An 18,696-nucleotide genomic window follows, 5' to 3' on the forward strand; every position below is an offset into this window, starting at 1 on the left:
ATCTTTCTCTTAGTGTTTACTGTTTTCCTCTGCAGCTATAGGTCAGATTTGGCAACTCTGAGGCTGGGAAAGCACCTCTGTATTGTCTTCTGATTTCTCTCTAGTCTTGTGTTTTCCAGGCAGGAAAACTGGCTGCAGTCAAGAGGCTCATGGACACCCAAGGAGCAGCATCCCAATAAAGGGCAGCCCAGCACCATTCTGTGTCCCAGGAAGATGCTGCTGGGGCAAATACATGGAGAGATGAAAATCTGCACAGGGTGTATCCTTGTGACTGGGTCTACCTCACTGTGCTGTGGAAGATGGTGTCCCTGTCCCTCTCCAGGCAGCACTGCTGGTCTCAGCACGACATTGCACACCCAGGTGTCAGTTTGAGGGGGGATGTGTAGGTCTGGGAGCAGCAAGTGTGCGGGATGTGCCTGGGGAGTGTGGAGAGCAGATTCATGAATGTAAAGGTGCCACATGTGGGTACAAATACTTCTAATTCTGTAGAGGATGTGGGGAGGGGGGGTGTGAGCTGTGGGGGAATGAGGTTTTGAAGGATGTTCCTGAGTCTGCAGTATGGAAACTTTATGGGTTTGCCTGAAACCATTTTCCATCTTCATGTGTGCTATAGAGGCTCAAATGGCTCAGAGGGACCGTGGTGAACACCACACAGAGACACATAAAAGGGAAAAAGCAAAGGTTTTCTCCAAATCCTTTATTCTCCAGAATCATGAGTTGACATGTATAAACCAGGGTCCCCCGTCATCCAACATTGGGTCACCCTCCTATAAATATCCTCCCTGTCACTGTCCTATAAATAATATCATTATCCACAGAAAAAAAGGACTGACTGCCCCATATGAAGATTTCTTAAATAACTTCAAATAATACAACAGCCAAGGTGCAGTCCCATGGGTCTGGGGTTGGGGCAGAGGGATGAGGCCGAAGCCTGGTCTGTGCAAGCCAAGGATGAGCAGCAGCCCCGAAACAAGGTGCCCTTCCAGCAGTCCCTCGTGGACACCTGCAGATGCTCCTGTGCCTCCTGTTGTCCCAGGGTTCTGCTCCATGGCTGGAGCAAAGAATAATGTGACTTGTCCATGACAGCAGCTACTCTTGCCATACTGCTTGGCTTAGTTCTGCTCCAAGATTTGCAGGTAGCTTCGGACCCAGCTGTTTTTGGGATTGGCACATACCTGGCGGCCTTGCTTTGTGACAAACCTGTGGAACAGGGATGGGACATGTCAGATCTCTGCTCACACCTGCTTCCCAGGAGAGCCTGGATCCCAGCTTCAAGCATTGCAAGGGGTTTTCCCCTATGCTGATGCTGAAAACAGCAGATGAATGTGATGTTCCCTACTCCCATCCCTTCTTCTGCACTGCCACCTCCACTCCTGCAGGAGCATCCCTGGGAATCCCCAGACAAGCATCCCCAGCAATCCCCATGCGAGCCCTTTCTCCGTGGTGTTTCCCTCTCCCTGCTCTGTTCCTGTAGCCCCCCTTGCTGTGCAGAGCTGGTCATTCACCCACCCCTGCCATGGCTGTCCCTGCCAGGGGCTGTGCACTGCACTCACACGATGGCTGGCTGGGGACAGCTGCTGCTGGTGGTGTAATGACGCTGGATGAGCTTCCACGGGAGTTTGTGCTGTCTGTATGTGAAACAGCAGATTGGGATGTCGAGTCCCGCTAGAAGAGCAGAGGAAGACAATGTGAGCACTGGGAGCTGAGCTGGCAGGGAAGGTAGTGAGGAATTAGAGAATAATTAAGGTTGAAATGGACATTGGAGATCATTGGATCCAAGGCCACAAGCAATATCAAGGTACTGTGAGAGATTGTCACCCTGACAATGCTCAGAGCTTCACTTCCCCAACTCCTCCAGCCCCAGGGCAGAGGCAGAAATATCTCAACTCTAACCAGGAATAAGTACTCTGAACTCAGGTGAGATGGATGGATGGACAGGTGGATGATTTTCTAATTCCAGGGTTCCTACATGCAGCTGATCTCTGGACAGAGCAGAGAGTGGCATAAATGCTGATAAATTCCCATCTATCTGCCATGGGAGCTCAACAGAGAAATAACATGGAAGGCTCAGATCTGTACTCCCTTCACAAATGAAAAAGCAGGACTCACCTGGGCTACAGAAAGTTTGGAAGAAGGAGGCTGAAATGATGAGAAGAGCCAATCCAGCTGCAGAGACTTTCATCTTTCTGTCGGGTGAGGGCTGTCAGAGCAGGAGCAGAAGCTCTGGATGATGAAGCTCAGTGTGCAGCAGCTGGATTCAGCCCCCTTTAAAAGGGAGTCCTGGAGGCAGCTGGAGAAGCCAAAATGGAAATTCCAAGATGATGATAAAGGATGACATGAAAGTGAAATAGCTGAAGGGAATTAGAGGGAACAGAAAAATGTGAGGCAGAATGGAATACAGTTCACAATGCCAGGTGACTCAGCACTCATTTTTGTTTCATTCAAATCAAAAAGAAACTAGAATATGCCAAGTGGCCTGGCCACAAAAAGGAGAATGGTCCCTCTGGACTCCAGGGGAGGGTTTCTCTGTGAGGCTGTGTAGGGAAAGAAAATGTTTGTGTAAGATTATGCAGTTCTGGAAAAAACCCCAACAGGCAGCACAGAAGTGCTCTCGTGCCACTGTGTGCTGGGTGTTTCCCAGACTGCTGAGCTGCTGCCCCAGAGCTCAGGGGAAGCTGTACCCAAAACACTCAGCCTGCCCTCCCCACACCCACAGGGCTGGCCAGGAGCTGAGGCTGGAATTCATCCGGCCCAGTCCCTGGGGAGGCTGCCCAGGACCATGTCCAGGTGGGCTGTGAGACTCCACAGCCTCTCTGGACAGCCTTTTTCAGAGTGCAATGAAGCTTTATTTGGTGTTTAAATAGAATTTCTTGTTGCCTCTTGTCCTGTTAGTGGCCACCACTGAGGAGAGTTGGGCAGCATCTGCTTTTCTCCACAGACATTGATAAGAATCCTCTTAGTAAGAAGGTCCTTTTGCCAAACTGCTTTCCAGCTGGTCAGCACTGCCATATAGTGGTGCCTGGGAATGCTCCTTCCCAAGGGCAGGACTTTGCACTTCTTTTTTAGTTCCATGAGGTTCTCCAGCCTGATGAGGTTTCCATGGATTTCAGACAGGCCAAAAGTGATAGGATATCAGGGAAGGTGGAGGATTTTGCCAGAAGCAAGGTCTGGCAGGATCAGCTCTTTGTTCCCCTGGTAAGTCTGATCAGCTCGGCACAGAACAAGAATTGGCTCCAGCTTGTGGCTGAATTGCTGCTGAAAAAAACCAAATTATGGCTTTTTGCCATGGAAATAATTAATTCAGAAACCAACAGTAGGAGTTTTATGTTCCTCTGTTCTTGCAACTCACATGCAAGTGTGACAAACGCCAGCGCTGCACAGAGCAGTGACACAGGCTCTGGCTGCAGAATGACAGCCTGTGGCTGGCACCAGCAGGTGACAGCTTTGTTCATGGGAACTTCGCACCTTCTGCTCACCCACTGCAAGGCACAAACCATGAGGCCGATTATTACAGGAGGATGTGGGGAGGTGTGGTGGCTGTGATGGGAACTGCAGCTCTCTTTCACCTGGAAGCTCTGAGATGGTCATTATGAGGAAAGAAAGTATAACTGAATGTGAGGAGCTGGAGGAGGAGGAGGTGCTGCAAAGAGCTGCTGCAGCTGCAGCCCCTTGGTTGTGTCACCAGTGGGTGCCCACAGAGCTGCTTTGTCAGCTGCGCTGTTGTTTCCCCCAGAATGTCAGGAAGCCTCCTGGAAAGGGGGAGCAGCTCCTCCCCATCACAGACACCCCCCACCCAAAGGCTCCAGCTTTGAGTCACCAGCTGCCGCCCTTGGAGTTCTGCCATGATGATCCTGAACGAGTCGCCCTTGCCAACCTCTGGGCCCAGTTTCTGGTTTCGGTTTTCTGTTTCTGTCCACTGGATTTTGCTCCTCTGGCAAATCCCAGAGCCCTCTGCTATTGCAGTTCCTGCAGTTTAAGCGTTTATGAACTGACCTCTCTCAAGCTTCCTTTATTATTCCTGGAAACAAGCCATTTTTTTCCACTTTCGCCTCACCCAGCTGGGGTATGAGATTTGTTTTGGTGTAAGCAAGGTAGAAATAGAAAGCTAAAATTATTCAAAGGGAAGGATGTTATGGGGCTGCTGAGCCTTCACCCCTGGGATATAAACAGTGACAAGGGGTAGCCCAGAAGCTTTCAAACTCCTTCAAGCTCCCCTGAAATCCTGCCCTTGCCTAAAGACACAAGTTACAAAGCCAAAAATCCAGGGCAGGGTAACTGAGGGTACTTTGCCCGTGGGTAATGGTGAGGGCTGTCCCCAGGCTGCTGGGGGACTTTGTCAGCCTCCCCCTGGGGCACAGCTCACCTGTGGGGGCTGCACTATCCCAGCCCTGGCACTGAAGGAATATTATTCCATCCCTATTATTTTCTTTTCTCCTCTTTCTGTAGGTCCACAAGTGGATGCAAGCTCTGAGGAGTGGGATGATTTGGGAGATGCTGGTGGCTTCACCTGGGGCAGAGGTGAGGTGCTCTGGGGGTCACAACATTGTTCCTCAGGTTATTCCTGGCCAAGCCCAGGTCCCTTACTCCCACTTACAAACTGACCCCACCACGTTCCAACATGCGGCTGCACATCCCTGCATGAATCCCAAGAGATGCAGGAACCCTGGGACTATGGAGGGATGGGGATGCTGTGGTGTGGGGGAGATGGGGGGGATGCAGGAGAGGTCTGAGGGGGCTGTGGAAGGGTGCAGGGCCATGAAGGGATGCAGGAGGGAGCAGTGCCAAAGCTCCTTGAGCCCTCCCCTCTGTCCCAGGGGATGCGGGTGCCAGGCACAGCCTGTGCTAGCTGGAGCAGCCAGACAATATCCCCTTTGATGGGCACAAACACATCTGGGGTAGCAAAACCCTCCACATTATGGACCTCCACTTCAGAGAAACGCTGCTGAGCAGCCCAACCTCCAAACAGCCCCACACATGGGAAGTGGTTTTACAGCTTTGAATAAATTATGAGGCCAGTAAACACCAGTGCATGACCACAGCTGTTTACTGGCAGCTGCAGAGCTCACACCTCGCTGTGAGACTGGGGCTAACACCTCCCGTGGGGCTCCCACCTCCCCGCAGCGACACAGCCCTGCCAGGACCCTGCAGAGAGGGGCCAGCACTGGCCAAGAGAGCTCAGGGGCCATCAGTCCCCATCCCTGGAGGGGTTTAACAGATGAGTGGATATGGCACTTGGGGGTCTAGGTTAGTGGTGGCCCAGGTAATGCTTGGAGGATGGTTGGACTTAATGACTTCAGAGGGCTTTTCCAGCATAAATGATTCCATGATTCTATGATTACAGAAGTCCTCCCACTGTGGCAATGGCCCTGACACAAGTTTAAAGGTTATCCCTGCCTCAGGGGAGGTTGTGGTTCTAACCTGTGGGGTCAGACAGACATCCCTGGGGCCACCTCCACCCATCCCACCCAAAAAGGCCTAGAAAGCTGCACAACAAGAGCACCAATGAAAATGAAAACTCTTTGTGTGTTGTTTTTTTTTATTTTTCCTTGATTATAATGAGCAGGCAAGGTCCACTGGATTAATTAAAATTGGGTTTGTTATTCATAGAATCAAAGAGTGGTTTGAGTTGGAAGGGACTTTAAAGACCACCTTGTCACACCCTCCCTGCCACGGCAGGGACACCTTCCCCTGTCCCAGGAGCTCCAAGCCCTGTCCTTGGCACTGCCAGGGATCCAGGGGCAGCCCCAGCTGCTCTGGGCACCTGTGCCAGGGCCTGCCCACCCTGCCAGGGAACAATTCCTTCCTCATATCTATTCTAACTCTACCCTCTTCTAGTTTCCATCCCAGCAGAGCTGTGAATTTTCAGTCTGGTCCTCCTTGCTCTCTCTGGAAGACTCAACAATGACCTGAATGAGGTGGGCAGAGGATGCAGCCCCAGCAGAGACACTTTGTCTAGTCCTCCCAGACATTTGGGGTTTGAGGGATGCTGAAGGGGGTGGGCTGGGTATGTCCCAGCCCCTGGAGCCAGGGACATAGCCCCACAGTCATCTCCCTAAGGCTCAAAAATTGCAAAAACTCAGGTTTTCTCTGTTTATTTCTTTTCTTTTCATGCCAAGAATGGAGAGGGGTGTGGAGCAAAGAGGCTTTTGTATTTCACTTTAATTTGCTTTGAAATACTGTACACTTCATCCTCTTTGGTTTGCTCTGCTTCAAAAGCAAAGCCAGGAAAAATCTGAGCCAACAGCCATTAGAAAGAAGAGCATTCCCTGGAATTTTTTTTTTTTATTTTATTTTTTTAAATGCTGTTGCTGGAGAAGGATGGGACCTTTAGCAAGATACGCATTTCTTATCAGCTATGACCAACTTCCTGTCCTGACACGCCTTTGGGGAAACACGAAATGTTTACTGTGAGCCAGCCAGAGGTGACTGGCCAAGACGGCTGTGCTGGCCCCTGGACCCACCACACTGGAGACAGACGGTCCCCAGCCACTCCCACAGGCACAGTTTCTTACTGGAGTCAGTTCCAGGATGTGACATCATCTAAAAAATTCCAACATTTCTACAGCAATGTCAAGAATGGTGGGGGTGAAATTTCTGGACACCGATGTAATGTCAGCAGAGCTGGAGCTGGAACAGGGCAGGATGGAGCTGCTGCAGGGGTTGGTGGGTCTTGGCTTAGGGACAACTTCTGAACTCAGGACATTTTTAATTACTTGCTTTTCTGAGTGAATCCCAATTCCTCAACATTAAACCCTGCTACAAATAGCAAATTACATCAGCCAGTCTCACCAGTTTTTTTCCAGGTTCCCCTTTCATTCAAGACAGAGAATTTCCCTATTTCTACTGTCAGGGAACTTATTTTGGGCATTTGCTTTACTTAGCACTTTCTCCTGGGATTTTTTGGGGGACTTGTAGAAAACCTCAGTCATATCCCTCTATGTAAAACAGGGCAACATCAGCCAGACTCCTTCAAATAGCAAATTCCACTGACTCCAAGCACTGCCTGCTGGGTCAGGAGCTCTGAAACCACCTGATGGGAAAACTTCCTTCTTACACAACCACTTCACTTTGTAATTAAATTAATCCCCCCAGACATGCTCCAGCCCACTTTTCCCACCCTTCCATGGCCATCTTCATGTCTCAAAGCACCTCCCAGGGAAGATGGTTCTTCATCTGAGACAAATTCAACCTCCCTGCCTAAAAGGGGGAAGAGCTGGAAGAGATGACTTTCTCTTTTCCTCATCACTGGAATGTGGAAAGTGGGTAAGAAAACATTTTTTTTAGGAGCATGTTGCAACATCCCAGAGCATCACTGGCATGAGTGTAACCTCCCACCTCCTCCAGCTGGCCACAAGTTGGCAGAGCAAGATCTTTTGTCAGATTTCTAAGGAAGGATTAGATTCCTAGAAACCAAGAAACTTGGCTTTGGGCTTATTTTTGGCTTTCAGCTGTAGAAAAGTTTCAGCCCTTACCAGTCCCCTGTAACACACATTACCTAAACTAAACTGATCCTAAACTGACTCAGGAAATTTTTGCTTTTATTTTCAAAATAGTCCCTGAGAGTCAAAAATAATTTGGCATGTACTTGCTGACAAAGAAATTAAGGCACAGAGATGTCTGAGGAAAAACCTCTCATTGAAAATATTTGAAATAATCAAAGCAGATCCCAAAAAATTCTTCTGTTTTCATGAAATTCATCTTTTAGCAGAACATTTCTCCACATTTTGGCACCTTGTGCCTCAGGAGCAGGATGGGAGCACTTGGCTGTAGGTGCTGGATCTCCAGCTGTAACCCATGGATGCTTGAAGGCACAGTCAGAAAGGACAGCTCAGAGGCAAACCATGCTCCCACATCCGTGTACAAGTTATATTCCTTGAGTTACCAGGCAGCATCCAAGGGAGGTGATGCTCACTCCCTCCCGGCCCAGCTGGCATCCATCGGAATGCCAAGTTCCCACCTCCTGCCTGGCTGGGCACCCTGCATGTGGAGGCAGCTCTCTCCTCATCTGCCCAGGATATTTGAGGACAAGCAAGATGTCAATGGGATCTGGACTGATGAGCACCTGCAAGGTGCCTCTCTGCAGAGGGAAAGATGGAAACGAGCCAGATCAGCTATGGAAGGGGATGCTCAGCTTGGCAAGAGCCATATTTGCTCCACAGGGTAGATCTGCTCTCCTCAACCTCGGTGAAAGACACCACCACAGCTCCCAGCAAGAGCCTCCCTGAGGGGCTCTTGGCAACAAATTTGGGGCTTCTCCTGTGCCTTGTCCTCTGGAGTCCTCACTGCCCACCTGGAGCATGGAGCTAACCCAGCATAGCTGGTAGAGGGCTGAAGGATATTGGGAAAACACCGGGTTATTTACAGAAGGTTCCGGGGCAGTAGCTGGAAACCTTTAATAGAAACAGGATGAGTCAGTGCTGCTGGGGGGAGTGCAGAGGTGCCAGGGTGAGCTTGGGTTGCTCCACTTTACATTATCAGCCTTCCACTGGTATTCAGGAAGTGTCTGTCACAGCATCACTACTCCATGATGTCTTGAAAATAAAAAAATGAAGTAGAGAACAGATATCCTTCTAGGAACATCTCACTACAGCTGGACCACCCTCAGCTCATCCCAGAGCACTCATCACCTCCCTGCCTGGCCTTCCCTCTCCTCCTCAGGGAGTCTGTCAGACCTCCAGGGCTCTCTGTGTAGAGGCTGGTGGCTTCTTCCCAGTGACCCACCCCTGCCTCAGCTCTTTCCCAGCCTTCACAGAGCTCTTACTCTCTCCCATACTTTGTACTGCTTTCCCCGTCTGTGGTCATTTTCTCTCATCAGCTGAGACAGGATACTCTTTTCTTCCCAACATCCCAACTTCTGCCCATGCTCTCACCCCACAGTTATTCTGCTCCTCGTTCTCAGAATCACTGTTTCCTTCCTTACTCTGCTCCTGGAACCTCTTCTGCCCCATCTTCAGGGTTACAAGTCACCACACCTTTCAGCTCTCTGTATCTCCATGCCCAGACTACCAGCAGCCCTGGTAACTGTATCATCTGTATTAACAAAAGGTATAATTAAACTGTAAATTAATGTCTCCTTATAGGACCTGGAGTGCATCAGGCAGTTCCAGGAGATAACAAGTAGCCTATCTCAGCTCTCCTTTCCCTTAAATTGAGGAGGAACCTTGAGTGTTTTAGCTTCTCAGGCTCCTCTTTCATGCCCACCACTACCTATGCCAGTGCCTGCAGCGCTGTCACAGCTGCAGGACATGCCCTGGGGCACCTCCAGCCATGGAGAACACATGCAGGACACTGGTGACAGCTCCCACCTTCTGCTCCTGGGGCAGCAAGAGCTTTGCAGATATGGAAGGGGAGAAGTCCATGGTAAAGGAGACTTCAGTCTCTTTTTCCCTAACCAGCCTCATCCCACTGATGGTCCTGGGCCCTCCAGCACAGCTCTTGCACAGACACACTCTCCCAACCAGGAAGGTTGGGTAACAGCAGACTTAACAAATGCAGGAACCTCCGCAGAGGAACTTCTTACTAAGGGACAGGCATGAGAGAAGCAGAAATAGCCACAGTGACTGTTTCATATCCTGTATCACTGGGGAGGCACTGAATCAATCAGGGAGCAGGGGCTGGGGCTGCTCTGTTCCATCACGAGACTGCACCACAAGTGGACTCTGGTGGAAATTCCACCATGCCTACGCAAGCCACTGCACAGACCTCTCACCCCATAAATTGAGGGGCTGCTGATGGTCTCAGCATCAGACAGCAAAGAGGCTTCCAAGCTACCCTTGCCTGCTCCAGCTCCAGCCACCACTTCTCCGCTGACATGAAGGTGTCTGTGGTTGCCCTCGCCATCCTCATCGCTGCCTTCTGCTACCAGACCTCTGCTGCTCCACGTAAGTCCAGGCTCTCCCCACCCTTCCTAGGTGGGGACAGGAGAGATGTCGCTGCTGGGACAGCCCCTTTTGACAGCACTTCCACTCTGGGTCCCTCCTTCTGTCCCACCATCCTCTGGCAGGTGCTCCAGGGCTGCGGGACAGGCACAGCTCAAAGATCATTAGAATAAAAGTGAAAGGGTTTTTTTCCCTTTTTAGGGTAAAAGCACAACCATGCCTCCCACCTCTGCTGTAGAGGTCAAATGTGGGCACCCTGAGGAAGGCTAGGGCTGGCCAGGTTTGGGCTGGGAGATGTTGCCTGCTGGCATGGGCTGTGTCAATGCCAGCTCACAGTGAACCCAACAGGGAAAAAACTGAAGGAAGAGGAAAAAAGACCCCATCTTTTCTCCTCCTCTTCCACATCATCCCTAGACCCAAGGATGAGTGATCCCAGCTCCCTGCCCTGTCCCTTGCCACTGCTCATGACTGTCTTTGCCCTTCACAGTTGGCTCCGACCCACCAACCTCCTGCTGTTTCTCCTACATCTCACGGCAGCTGCCCCGCAGCTTTGTGAAGGACTACTATGAAACCAACAGCCTGTGCTCCCAGCCTGCCATCGTGTAAGTCGCTCCTCCAGGGCAGGGGTGCTTTTGGGCTGAGGAGCCAGGGAGGGAAAGGCCCCTTTTCCAAGGACAGTGAAGGAAGGCTGGGGAAGACAAGAAATACAAGGTGATGCTTGGAGCACAGAAGCCCCACACTGCTCCTGCTCTACCCCTTTGCAGATAGAACTGGTGGCTGCTGGCTAGGATGAGCAAGGCATGGAGCTGCTCATCCTTGGGAGAGGCTGGGTTTGGGCAAGGCTCTTGTCCCAGCCCTGGAAGTGTCCAAGGCCAAGCTGGATGGGGCTTGAAACAACATGGTGTAGTGGAAGGTGTCTCTGCCCATGGCTGGGGGTGGAACTGGATAAGCTTTAAGGTATCTTCCCAAAAGATATCAGGTATCAGCCCAAACCATTCCGTAATTCCATGATTCTGTGATTCTCTATTCAGTGCTCTCCCACCAAAAACTGACCTCCATGCATCCCACAGGTTTATCACCAGGAAGGGCCGGGAAGTCTGTGCCAACCCCGAGGACAACTGGGTCCAGCAGTACGTGAATGAGCTGGAGTTAGACTGAGGTCCCGGACAGATCCAGCTGCTCCATGTCCCCCGCTGCTGGGATGGACAAGCGTGACCAGCTGGGGTCCATTGGAAGTGCTTCAATGTCATTTAGAGCTAGCAGAGAAACTGAAAACATTACAAAATCCAACTTAATACTGTGCTATTTAATTTTTTATAGGGGAGGGATCAGGTGCAATTATTCTGAGATAAAAAATAATTTTATTTTTTATATATATATATATATATATATATTTGGTTTTTTTACCTGTAGACTTGGGTTATATTTTCTGTATTTAAGTAAGTACATTTTTGACATAAAATTCAATTCAGATGTCGATAAATAAATATTTTTGTAAGAACCTTCTGTGTTTGCCTCCATTACAATCCTTTGGGATTACAGTAGCTGAAATTATAATAGTGACAACAAGTTCTTTATTTCCTTTTCCACACTGTCAAAACTCCTATAAGATTTCTGTATCTGAACATCCTGTTTTGCAAAATCATAACAAGAAAAGCCATGAAGGAGGAGTCGTGAGAAGGGTAGAGATTACATTCAGGTAACTTGTCTCAAGCTTTTTATAAGGTATTTAATCTCCATTCATTATGACAACTGGAAGCTCATTAAATTCTGATGCTGGGTCCATTATAGTCAATCAAAATATTACCTTTAGGTAATTTAACACATGGTCTGTTTTAGGGAAAGCTTTCAGAGAGCTATAGCTAAAATGGTTCAGCTGTTTCCAGAGCTGAGGGTGAAAAAAATATGTTTCACTGCAAGTATTTTAGAATTATCTCATTAAGCTCTCATTTAGCTGGGACATGAAGCTTAGCAGGTATTTCCTCTCAGTAATACCTTGACTCCAAAACCTGCTTGTCTCTGGACATGCCTGTCCAGAGATGACCATGCCAGACCACAGCCCAGGGCAGGACCTGCCCCTGCAAGGAAATATCTCCCCTGGTCTCCCTCTGGAGCTGAAAGAGATGGATCCCACCTTAGTGAAGTCATTTCCCACATCCCTGATGGCATTTCCCACACCACTGATGGTATTTGGAATGCTGTGATCTGCTCTGAACAAGCTCTGTTGGATCAGCAAGGAGGATTTGGGTTCCTCCTGCCTGGCTCTTTGGTGCAGTCCACACAAAAATGCTCAGCTCACTCCACTGCATTTTCATACTGATTTGAGATTTCAAATATAAACACCTGTGGGACACAGGGGAGCAGAGCAGGAGGCAGCTCAGGGGAGGCACAACCTTGAGCTGACACGGAGGGTGGATGGTGAGCAGGGAGAGGAGGCTCAGGTGGGGCTGGGAGGGATCAGGGGGAGTGCAAAGTGCCTTCCCAACACATGGCACACAGTGGATGTCACACACAGCAGGTCACCCCAGAAGCCAGAACCATGTGAGAATCCTGCGAGGACACTCACCAGGGCACTGAGGTTTTTCCCTAGTACTGCCCCACTCATGGGGAGAAGCTGGTTGTGTTCCCAGGTCTCTGCCCACCAGTGGCAAACCAGGGCAGCCACCCTCACAGAATGATGCATCCAGTCCCCTGTGGGTCCCTGACCCAGGAGATCACCAAGGGTTCTGCATTTCTACCCCCCAAAAAGGCACCCAGGAAAAAAAGGGGCCGGAGATTGCCTGAGAATTTGTCAGTGAAGGTGTAAATGTGGGAGCGGTCGCTTACGTTGTAGAAGGAGATCTCTCCTGCCTCATAGTCCAGGAAGACCCCGATGCGCCGGGGTCTCACGCTCAGGGTCAGGGGGGAGACGGGTACAGTCAGGGCCTCATAGGTGCCCCCATTTTGCAGCTGCAGCACCCAGTAGCCGTTGTTGGGGGAGAAGAGGACAGAGCCTTTCCGGACAGCAGCCTCCCGGCACAGCCCCAGGCCCCACTCGGGCTTGTCTCCCACCTGCACCTCCCAGTAGTGGCGGCCCGAGAAGAAGCCCGGACTGCCCAGCACCACTGGGACAGTGCCAAACCTCCTGGGGCTGTCGAAGAGGGACAGAAGCAGCTTCTTGCTCCCGCGCCGGACACTCTTGCGGTCCTCAGAGACAGTGAGGTCTGGGTGCGCCGTCTCTGGGTCCAGAATCACGTCCACTGGAGAGAAAGAAGGGTGGAAGATGGACAAGACTTCAGGCATATGCAGGCATAGACACAAGCAGGTGCCTGTGACCTGGATGCTGGGCTCTCCCAAACCATCCCACATCATACAATTATTTGCTTGTGGTTTTGCACAGCTCCCAGCACTTCCTGGCAGTGGGGAAGTGCAATACAGAAAATCAGACATGTCAAAATATTTAGTGTCAGGCTGCAGAGCCAGGGCAGAATGAGGGCAGTTCCACAGCTTCAGAAAGAGACAACACTGAAAGTAAGAGGTCATGAACAACACGGTGCTTGAAATCCCTGAGGGACATCCTGGGCTTCAGGGTCCCCTCACAATCCATTCAAGACCATAACAAATGTCTTCATGAAACCAGTCTGAACTCATCAGGGCACAAACTGGGAGCAGCTGGACAAAGCTTGCTGGAAAAACCTCCCTGTGCCCCAGGGTTCTGGGGGAAACCAGAGCTCAAATGTGCCAGGAGCTGTGCCCTCACCTTTGAACTTCTTCAGCATGTCCCTCATGCCCAGGCAGCGCTCAGGAATGCTGTAGTTTTCCTTCAGGGTCACGGACACACCCTTGGTGGATTGGAACTTTACCCCTTCACACCTGAGAAGAGAGGGATGCCCATGGGCTGTATTCAGAGCCTGCACCATGGCCCCTTTCTGGCTGGGAGGGGGGTTAATGCCCTTCTCTTGGCTCCATAGATCCAGTGCCTCCCTGGAGCTCTGGCTGGGAAGAGCACTAGGGATAATTGCTTGCATATTGGCAATCCAAATGAGATCAGTGTTAAATGATACAGGGAGGGCAGGGCAGGGCAGGGCAGGGCAGGGCAGGGCAGGGCAGGCAGGCAGGCAGGCAGGCAGGCAGGCAGGCAGGCAGGAAGGAAGGAAGGAAGGCACTGGGTAGCATGTCCCTTAGGAGGGGACACAGCTCAAATGTCACAAGCCAGGTAAGACCTTGTCTCTGAGCTCCTGGAAAAAGAGGATGGAAGCTCTGAGGGATTGTCTCAGTCCCTCCTGTGTCTACCCCAGGAGGACCAAAGCAGATGCTGGGCAGGGAGGATGGGGTGGTTGTTGTGGAACAGACACAAACATCTGCCTCAAAGCCTGGAGGCAGCCAGGACAGTAGGAGGAACAACCATGGTGCCTGCTCGGAATAACCATGGGTACTTGCCAGGAATGATCATGGGTACCTACCAGGAATAAGCATGGCACCTACTGGGAAACATCACCCACCTGGTCAGGATGCTTTTCATGTCCTAGAAAAAAACAACTCTGCGTTTGTCTGGGCCAAGCCACCTACCCAGATGACAAAGGCACCAGGGCTGAGTTAGTGCTGGTGGCAAAGCCTGACCTTGAGCAGCCCATCAGCTGGCTGCTGGCTCTTCTCCTTTATCTCCAGGATCAGCTCCTCCAGCAAGCACCTCTCCTCCAATAGCCTGGCCAGGTTTTCGTTGATTAGAAGCAGAATCTGCTTTTCTTCCTCCTCCAGCTTCTGGAGCAGTAGCTTCTCCTCATCAGCCAGCAGCCGATGCAGCTTCCCAAACTCACTTACAATCCTCTCCCGCTTTTTCTTTACTGTCTCCTTGGGATAAGAAGATTCATGGGGTGAACATTATCCAGGATGCTGAGTCGGATGCTCAGCATCCATGCCTGGCATCAGGCTGTGCGAAAACACTAAATTTTTGTGGTAAGTGCAGGAATTTAAAAACCAGCAAATTTGTGCTTCCACCTCACTGGAGTTCCCACTCCACATCCTCAGTTTACCAGCAGCAGGACTTTGCCTGGGGCATTTCTGCTCAGCTGGACCCCAGATGTCTGGGATGTGTTGGGCTGCAAGGAGATGCTGGGGTAGGTTTTTATTACAACTCATACCTCCAGCCAAATCCAGGCTAATAAATTGCTTGGGCAGGTGGACAATGCTGGAAAAATCTCCAGTAAAGGGCAAGAGGTGGAAAAATCATAAAATCATGGAATGGTTTCAGTTGGAAGAGATCTTAGATACCATCTGCTTCCACACCCTGCCACAGGCAGGGACACCTTCCACTAGACCAGGTTGCTCCAAGCCCAATCTAGGCTGGCCTTGGACACTTCTAGGGATGGGGTTGCCAAAACTTCTTCAGGCAACCTGTGCACCCTCAGCACCCTCACAAGGAGGAACTTCTTTCTTATATCTAATCTAAATCTCTCCTCTTTTAGTTTAAGACAGTTCCCTCATGTCCTGTCTCTATCTGCTATGTAAAGAAGCCATGGGGCTGTGGAAGGATGGAAAGGCAGAGCTCAGAAGCTTCCCTGGGTCTTGCTAGAAGGTGAAGAGCCAGCAATTGGCAGGGTCTGCCAGTGCTTTAGGGTTTTTCACTTCATCCCTAGAAACTGTCTGGAAACCCGGAGCTGCAGAAAGACACTCTGAGGTGAGCTTGGGACAGGAAACCTCAGAACAAAGAAGATAAAGGAAAGGAAATTGAACTCCATTTTTTTCCCATCCAAGTACAGCATTCCTTGGACCTGAGTCATGAAGACTTGATAAGCCAGGACAGCCTCTTCCCACCACCATACACATTCGACTTTTTGCTTTTTTTTCCCACAACCAGAGAAAGCTGGAGGCAGCTGGGCCATGGCCCTGAGCCTTGACTCAAGTGGATCAGAGGACAGTGACACAGCTCTCACAATCTCTGTCCCTCTGCCCCAATGGGGACAGAGGGCTCATAGGGACATCCTCAAAACCCACTGCCACTTGTCTGGAATGACACAGGCAAGGGAGCTGAGCAAAAAACTAGGGGAGTTTAGAGAAACCTGCCTTCCCTGCCAGAAGTGATTAACCATCGTCTCAAATTCAGGGCTGGATAACTCATCCAGCATTTCATTTCCTTTTCTTCAGTTACTTTTACTTTCCAGCTTTCATCCCATGGGACTTGAAATGCAGCTGTGTGCTGGCATCTGCTCTTCCCAGAGCTGTCTGAAGTCGAGCAGAGGTGTAGTGATTCAGCTTTTTTTTTCTTATGAAAACACTTCTGGTTCCAGTTGCTGTGGAGTAGAGCTCACCACACAGCTCATGCCTGGCTTGGAACTCAAGCACATGTAAAACAAAAGGCAATAAAAAATAGCCCATGTTTACTTGTTTAAAGTCATCAGGATTCCAGGGAACCTGGCATACTGCTCCTTGCAAACTTTTTTATGGAGCCATACATGGTTACTGAGCCTGGTTTCCAGCACTGCTCCTACAAGTGACAGCAGGACACCGGGACACAGCCTGGAGAAAATGATAAATCTGTGTCCCCACACAAGACCATTCAGGGTGGTTTTTTTTAATCCTGATATCTCTGACGCTCGTTCTTTAAGAATTAAGACAGGCACCTGCCTTGCACTCCTGGGTTTTCATCCTTTCTGCTGACTCACGCTTCTTGACCTCCTCCACTTCCTGTGAAAGGTTCTCCAGGGATTTCTGGAGTTTGACCTGGAAAGGGGAAAAACGGGCTCAGCTCACTGCGACAGCACCTGCTGAGCACTGCAGGTTGGCTGGGTCCCCTCTGCCTAGGGGGGAGACACTGACCCGGTGCCAGGCGGTGCCAGCACTGGCACACAAACCAAGCAGCTGTGCTCATCACTCGCAGTTAACCCTCCCCACGCACCTCAGGTTTCCCCTATGTTTTTCCTCACTATTAGGGTTCTGGAGAACAAAGTGGAGGGTGGCACTGCCAGGATCATAGCTGGGATGCGGGGTTTTGGTGCCAGCATCCTTCCATCGAGGCAAAAAATGTCCTCAGGAATCCACCAGCTCAGCTTCTGCAGGGGTTGTGAATGGGCAGGGAGCCAGGCTGCCTCCCTGAGCTGGATGGACAGGGTTAGCCTGGGTCCATCAACAATTTGGAAGATAATGCGATCCAGCCTTAACCCTGCAGCGAGCTCGGCTGGAGGGGGGCGTCACCGTCTGCAGCACCCCTTCTGCTTCCCCAGTGGTGCCACAGGGTATGTCGGGGTATGTATGGGGGGTATGCACACCCCATGCCGGAGTGCTGGGGGCAGGACAGGGGTCCCGGGCTCCCACCCTCCCCTACCTTGTAGACGTGCACCGCCTCCTCGATGGGGTACACGGTGTGCGGGCGGTGCTGCACGGACTCCCGGCACACCACGCAGATGGGCTCCTCGTCCTCCTCGCAGAACAGCTTCAGGCGCTCGTCGTGCTGCGGGCACAGGGGGATCCCCGGCTCCAGCTCGGGCCCCAGCTGCCGGATGCTCTCCACAATGTTGGCTAGCTGCCGGTTGGGTCTGAAGCCGCTGCGGTGGCAGGAGGCCCGGCACTGCGGGCAGGAGAAGGGCCCGTCGGCCCACAGCCCCTTGTCCTGGCAGTGCTTGGCGATGCAGCCCCGGCAGAAGTTGTGGCCGCAGTCGATGCTGACCGGCTCGTTCATGTAGTCCAGGCAGATGGGGCAGGTGGCCTCCTCCTGCAGCCGCCCCAGGGCACCTGCCAGCGCCATGCCGGCCCGCTGCTCTCCACGGGCACTCGCCTCGCCCCTCGTCAGCCGGCAAAGCCGGGCTCGCAGGCAGGCACGGCTGGCACAGCCCCACGGCGAGCAAGTACCGGCGGTGCCATGAGAGCCTGGAGGACGAGCCGGCCTTGCTGCCGGATAGCACCGGCCACGGAGCCTCCGTGTTGCCGGGGGGAGGAGCTGGCACCGGCCGGGACAGCTGCAGCCGGCCCCAAAGGCTGGGACTGCCTCCAGCCCGGCGGGGCAAAGCCGGAGAAGAGCTCCGCGGGGACAGCGGGACAGATTAGGTAGCACCAGAAATAACCCGTGGCCAGGGACAGTCCCTGGACGGTGGTGGAGGTGCGGTCGGATCTGGTGTCGGCTGAGGTCAGCAGCCCGTGGAACCCCTTTGGCATCTGCCTGCTGCTCAAAGATGCTGGCCAAGGTCAGGGACCCCTCGCCACACCAACAATTGTGCCAAAACATCCCCCGTGACATCCACCCACTGCAGAGAGCCAGGAGCCTGGGAATGTGCCGGGGGCAGGAGGGACAGGCAGGATAAGTGCTCTCCCATGCATGCACAGAGGGGCTGGGGGACAGCCAGGTGTCAGCCCATCACCCACAGACCCTCGAGTGTCAGCCCTGACCCCTTTCCAGCCACTGCTAAGCACCTCAGTCTCTGTGGAGCATCCCAAGAACTGCTGGGAGAAGTTGCAAGTTTTGCTCCTTTTTATTATACAAAAATAACTTCAACATATTCAGTACAAAGGAGAATGAAAAGTTTCACTGAAAATGTCAAATAAATTAAGACTGCCTTTGCACAACCTTCAATAAAAGAGCTAAACACTGAGTTGGATACCCTGCCAAATTCCCAGGCAATAAGAAAATGGAATATGTCTCAGAGGTGTCCATGAGAGCAGGCCCTTGCAGAAGTGATGCTTGGAGAGAGCAGAGTATTGGCTAGGGAAGAAAAGGATGTGACTCTGCTCTTCAGTAGTAGGGAGGAGCTACACCAGGCCTCAGCCTAGTGGTCCCTTGCCATGGGCTCCAGGAGCAGGATGTTCTGAGTGAGGTGGAAGGTTGGAGAGGTCCAGATCACAAGGATAC

General features: G+C 51.6%; 3 protein-coding genes across 3 annotated transcripts; 1 reads left to right on the plus strand and 2 right to left on the minus strand.

Moving 5' to 3' along the window:
* Positions 1-682: 682 nt before the first annotated feature.
* Positions 683-2,237, minus strand: LOC131586825 (C-C motif chemokine 4 homolog). The gene is made up of 3 exons (XM_058854055.1): positions 2,110-2,237; positions 1,554-1,665; positions 683-1,200 (listed from the first exon to the last, which is right to left on the minus strand). Exons 1-3 carry the CDS (start codon positions 2,180-2,182, stop codon positions 1,113-1,115), a joined length of 273 nt encoding a protein of 90 aa, XP_058710038.1. The 5' UTR covers positions 2,183-2,237; the 3' UTR covers positions 683-1,112.
* Positions 2,238-9,748: 7,511 nt separating this feature from the next.
* On the plus strand, positions 9,749-11,085 carry LOC131586826 (C-C motif chemokine 4 homolog). Its single transcript, XM_058854056.1, has 3 exons — positions 9,749-9,881; positions 10,366-10,480; positions 10,949-11,085. Exons 1-3 carry the CDS (start codon positions 9,812-9,814, stop codon positions 11,034-11,036), a joined length of 273 nt encoding a protein of 90 aa, XP_058710039.1. The 5' UTR covers positions 9,749-9,811; the 3' UTR covers positions 11,037-11,085.
* Positions 11,086-11,163: 78 nt separating this feature from the next.
* Positions 11,164-17,865, minus strand: TRIM50 (tripartite motif containing 50). Its single transcript, XM_058854053.1, has 6 exons — positions 17,179-17,865; positions 16,482-16,577; positions 14,478-14,708; positions 14,360-14,382; positions 13,618-13,730; positions 11,164-13,117 (listed from the first exon to the last, which is right to left on the minus strand). The coding sequence occupies exons 1-6, from the start codon at positions 17,596-17,598 to the stop codon at positions 12,546-12,548; spliced, it is 1,455 nt and encodes a 484-aa protein (XP_058710036.1). The 5' UTR covers positions 17,599-17,865; the 3' UTR covers positions 11,164-12,545.
* Between the last annotated feature and the right edge of the window lie 831 nt (positions 17,866-18,696).

This window comes from Poecile atricapillus, chromosome 21 (genome assembly GCF_030490865.1).
Source record: "Poecile atricapillus isolate bPoeAtr1 chromosome 21, bPoeAtr1.hap1, whole genome shotgun sequence".
In the NCBI taxonomy this organism is placed as follows: domain Eukaryota; kingdom Metazoa; phylum Chordata; class Aves; order Passeriformes; family Paridae; genus Poecile; species Poecile atricapillus.

What these genes read in the sequence shown, in the direction of transcription:
- LOC131586826 (XM_058854056.1), top strand. Translation starts at nt 9,812, where the DNA reads ATGAAGGTGTCTGTGGTTGCCCTCGCCATCCTCATCGCTGCCTTCTGC. An exon ending in CCAGACCTCTGCTGCTCCAC is followed by an intron (nt 9,882 to 10,365) that starts GTAAGTCCAGGC and finishes TGCCCTTCACAG; the next exon opens with TTGGCTCCGACCCACCAACC. An exon ending in TGCTCCCAGCCTGCCATCGT is followed by an intron (nt 10,481 to 10,948) that starts GTAAGTCGCTCC and finishes TGCATCCCACAG; the next exon opens with GTTTATCACCAGGAAGGGCC.
- TRIM50 (XM_058854053.1), bottom strand. Translation starts at nt 17,598, where the DNA reads ATGGCGCTGGCAGGTGCCCTGGGGCGGCTGCAGGAGGAGGCCACCTGC. An exon ending in AGGCGGTGCACGTCTACAAG is followed by an intron (nt 16,578 to 17,178) that starts GTAGGGGAGGGT and finishes TCCCCTTTCCAG; the next exon opens with GTCAAACTCCAGAAATCCCT. An exon ending in ATGAAAAGCATCCTGACCAG is followed by an intron (nt 13,731 to 14,359) that starts GTGGGTGATGTT and finishes CTCTCTTCTCAG; the next exon opens with GTGTGAAGGGGTAAAGTTCC.
- LOC131586825 (XM_058854055.1), bottom strand. Translation starts at nt 2,182, where the DNA reads ATGAAAGTCTCTGCAGCTGGATTGGCTCTTCTCATCATTTCAGCCTCC. An exon ending in CCAAACTTTCTGTAGCCCAG is followed by an intron (nt 1,666 to 2,109) that starts GTGAGTCCTGCT and finishes CTGCTCTTCTAG; the next exon opens with CGGGACTCGACATCCCAATC. An exon ending in TGTCCCCAGCCAGCCATCGT is followed by an intron (nt 1,201 to 1,553) that starts GTGAGTGCAGTG and finishes CCTGTTCCACAG; the next exon opens with GTTTGTCACAAAGCAAGGCC.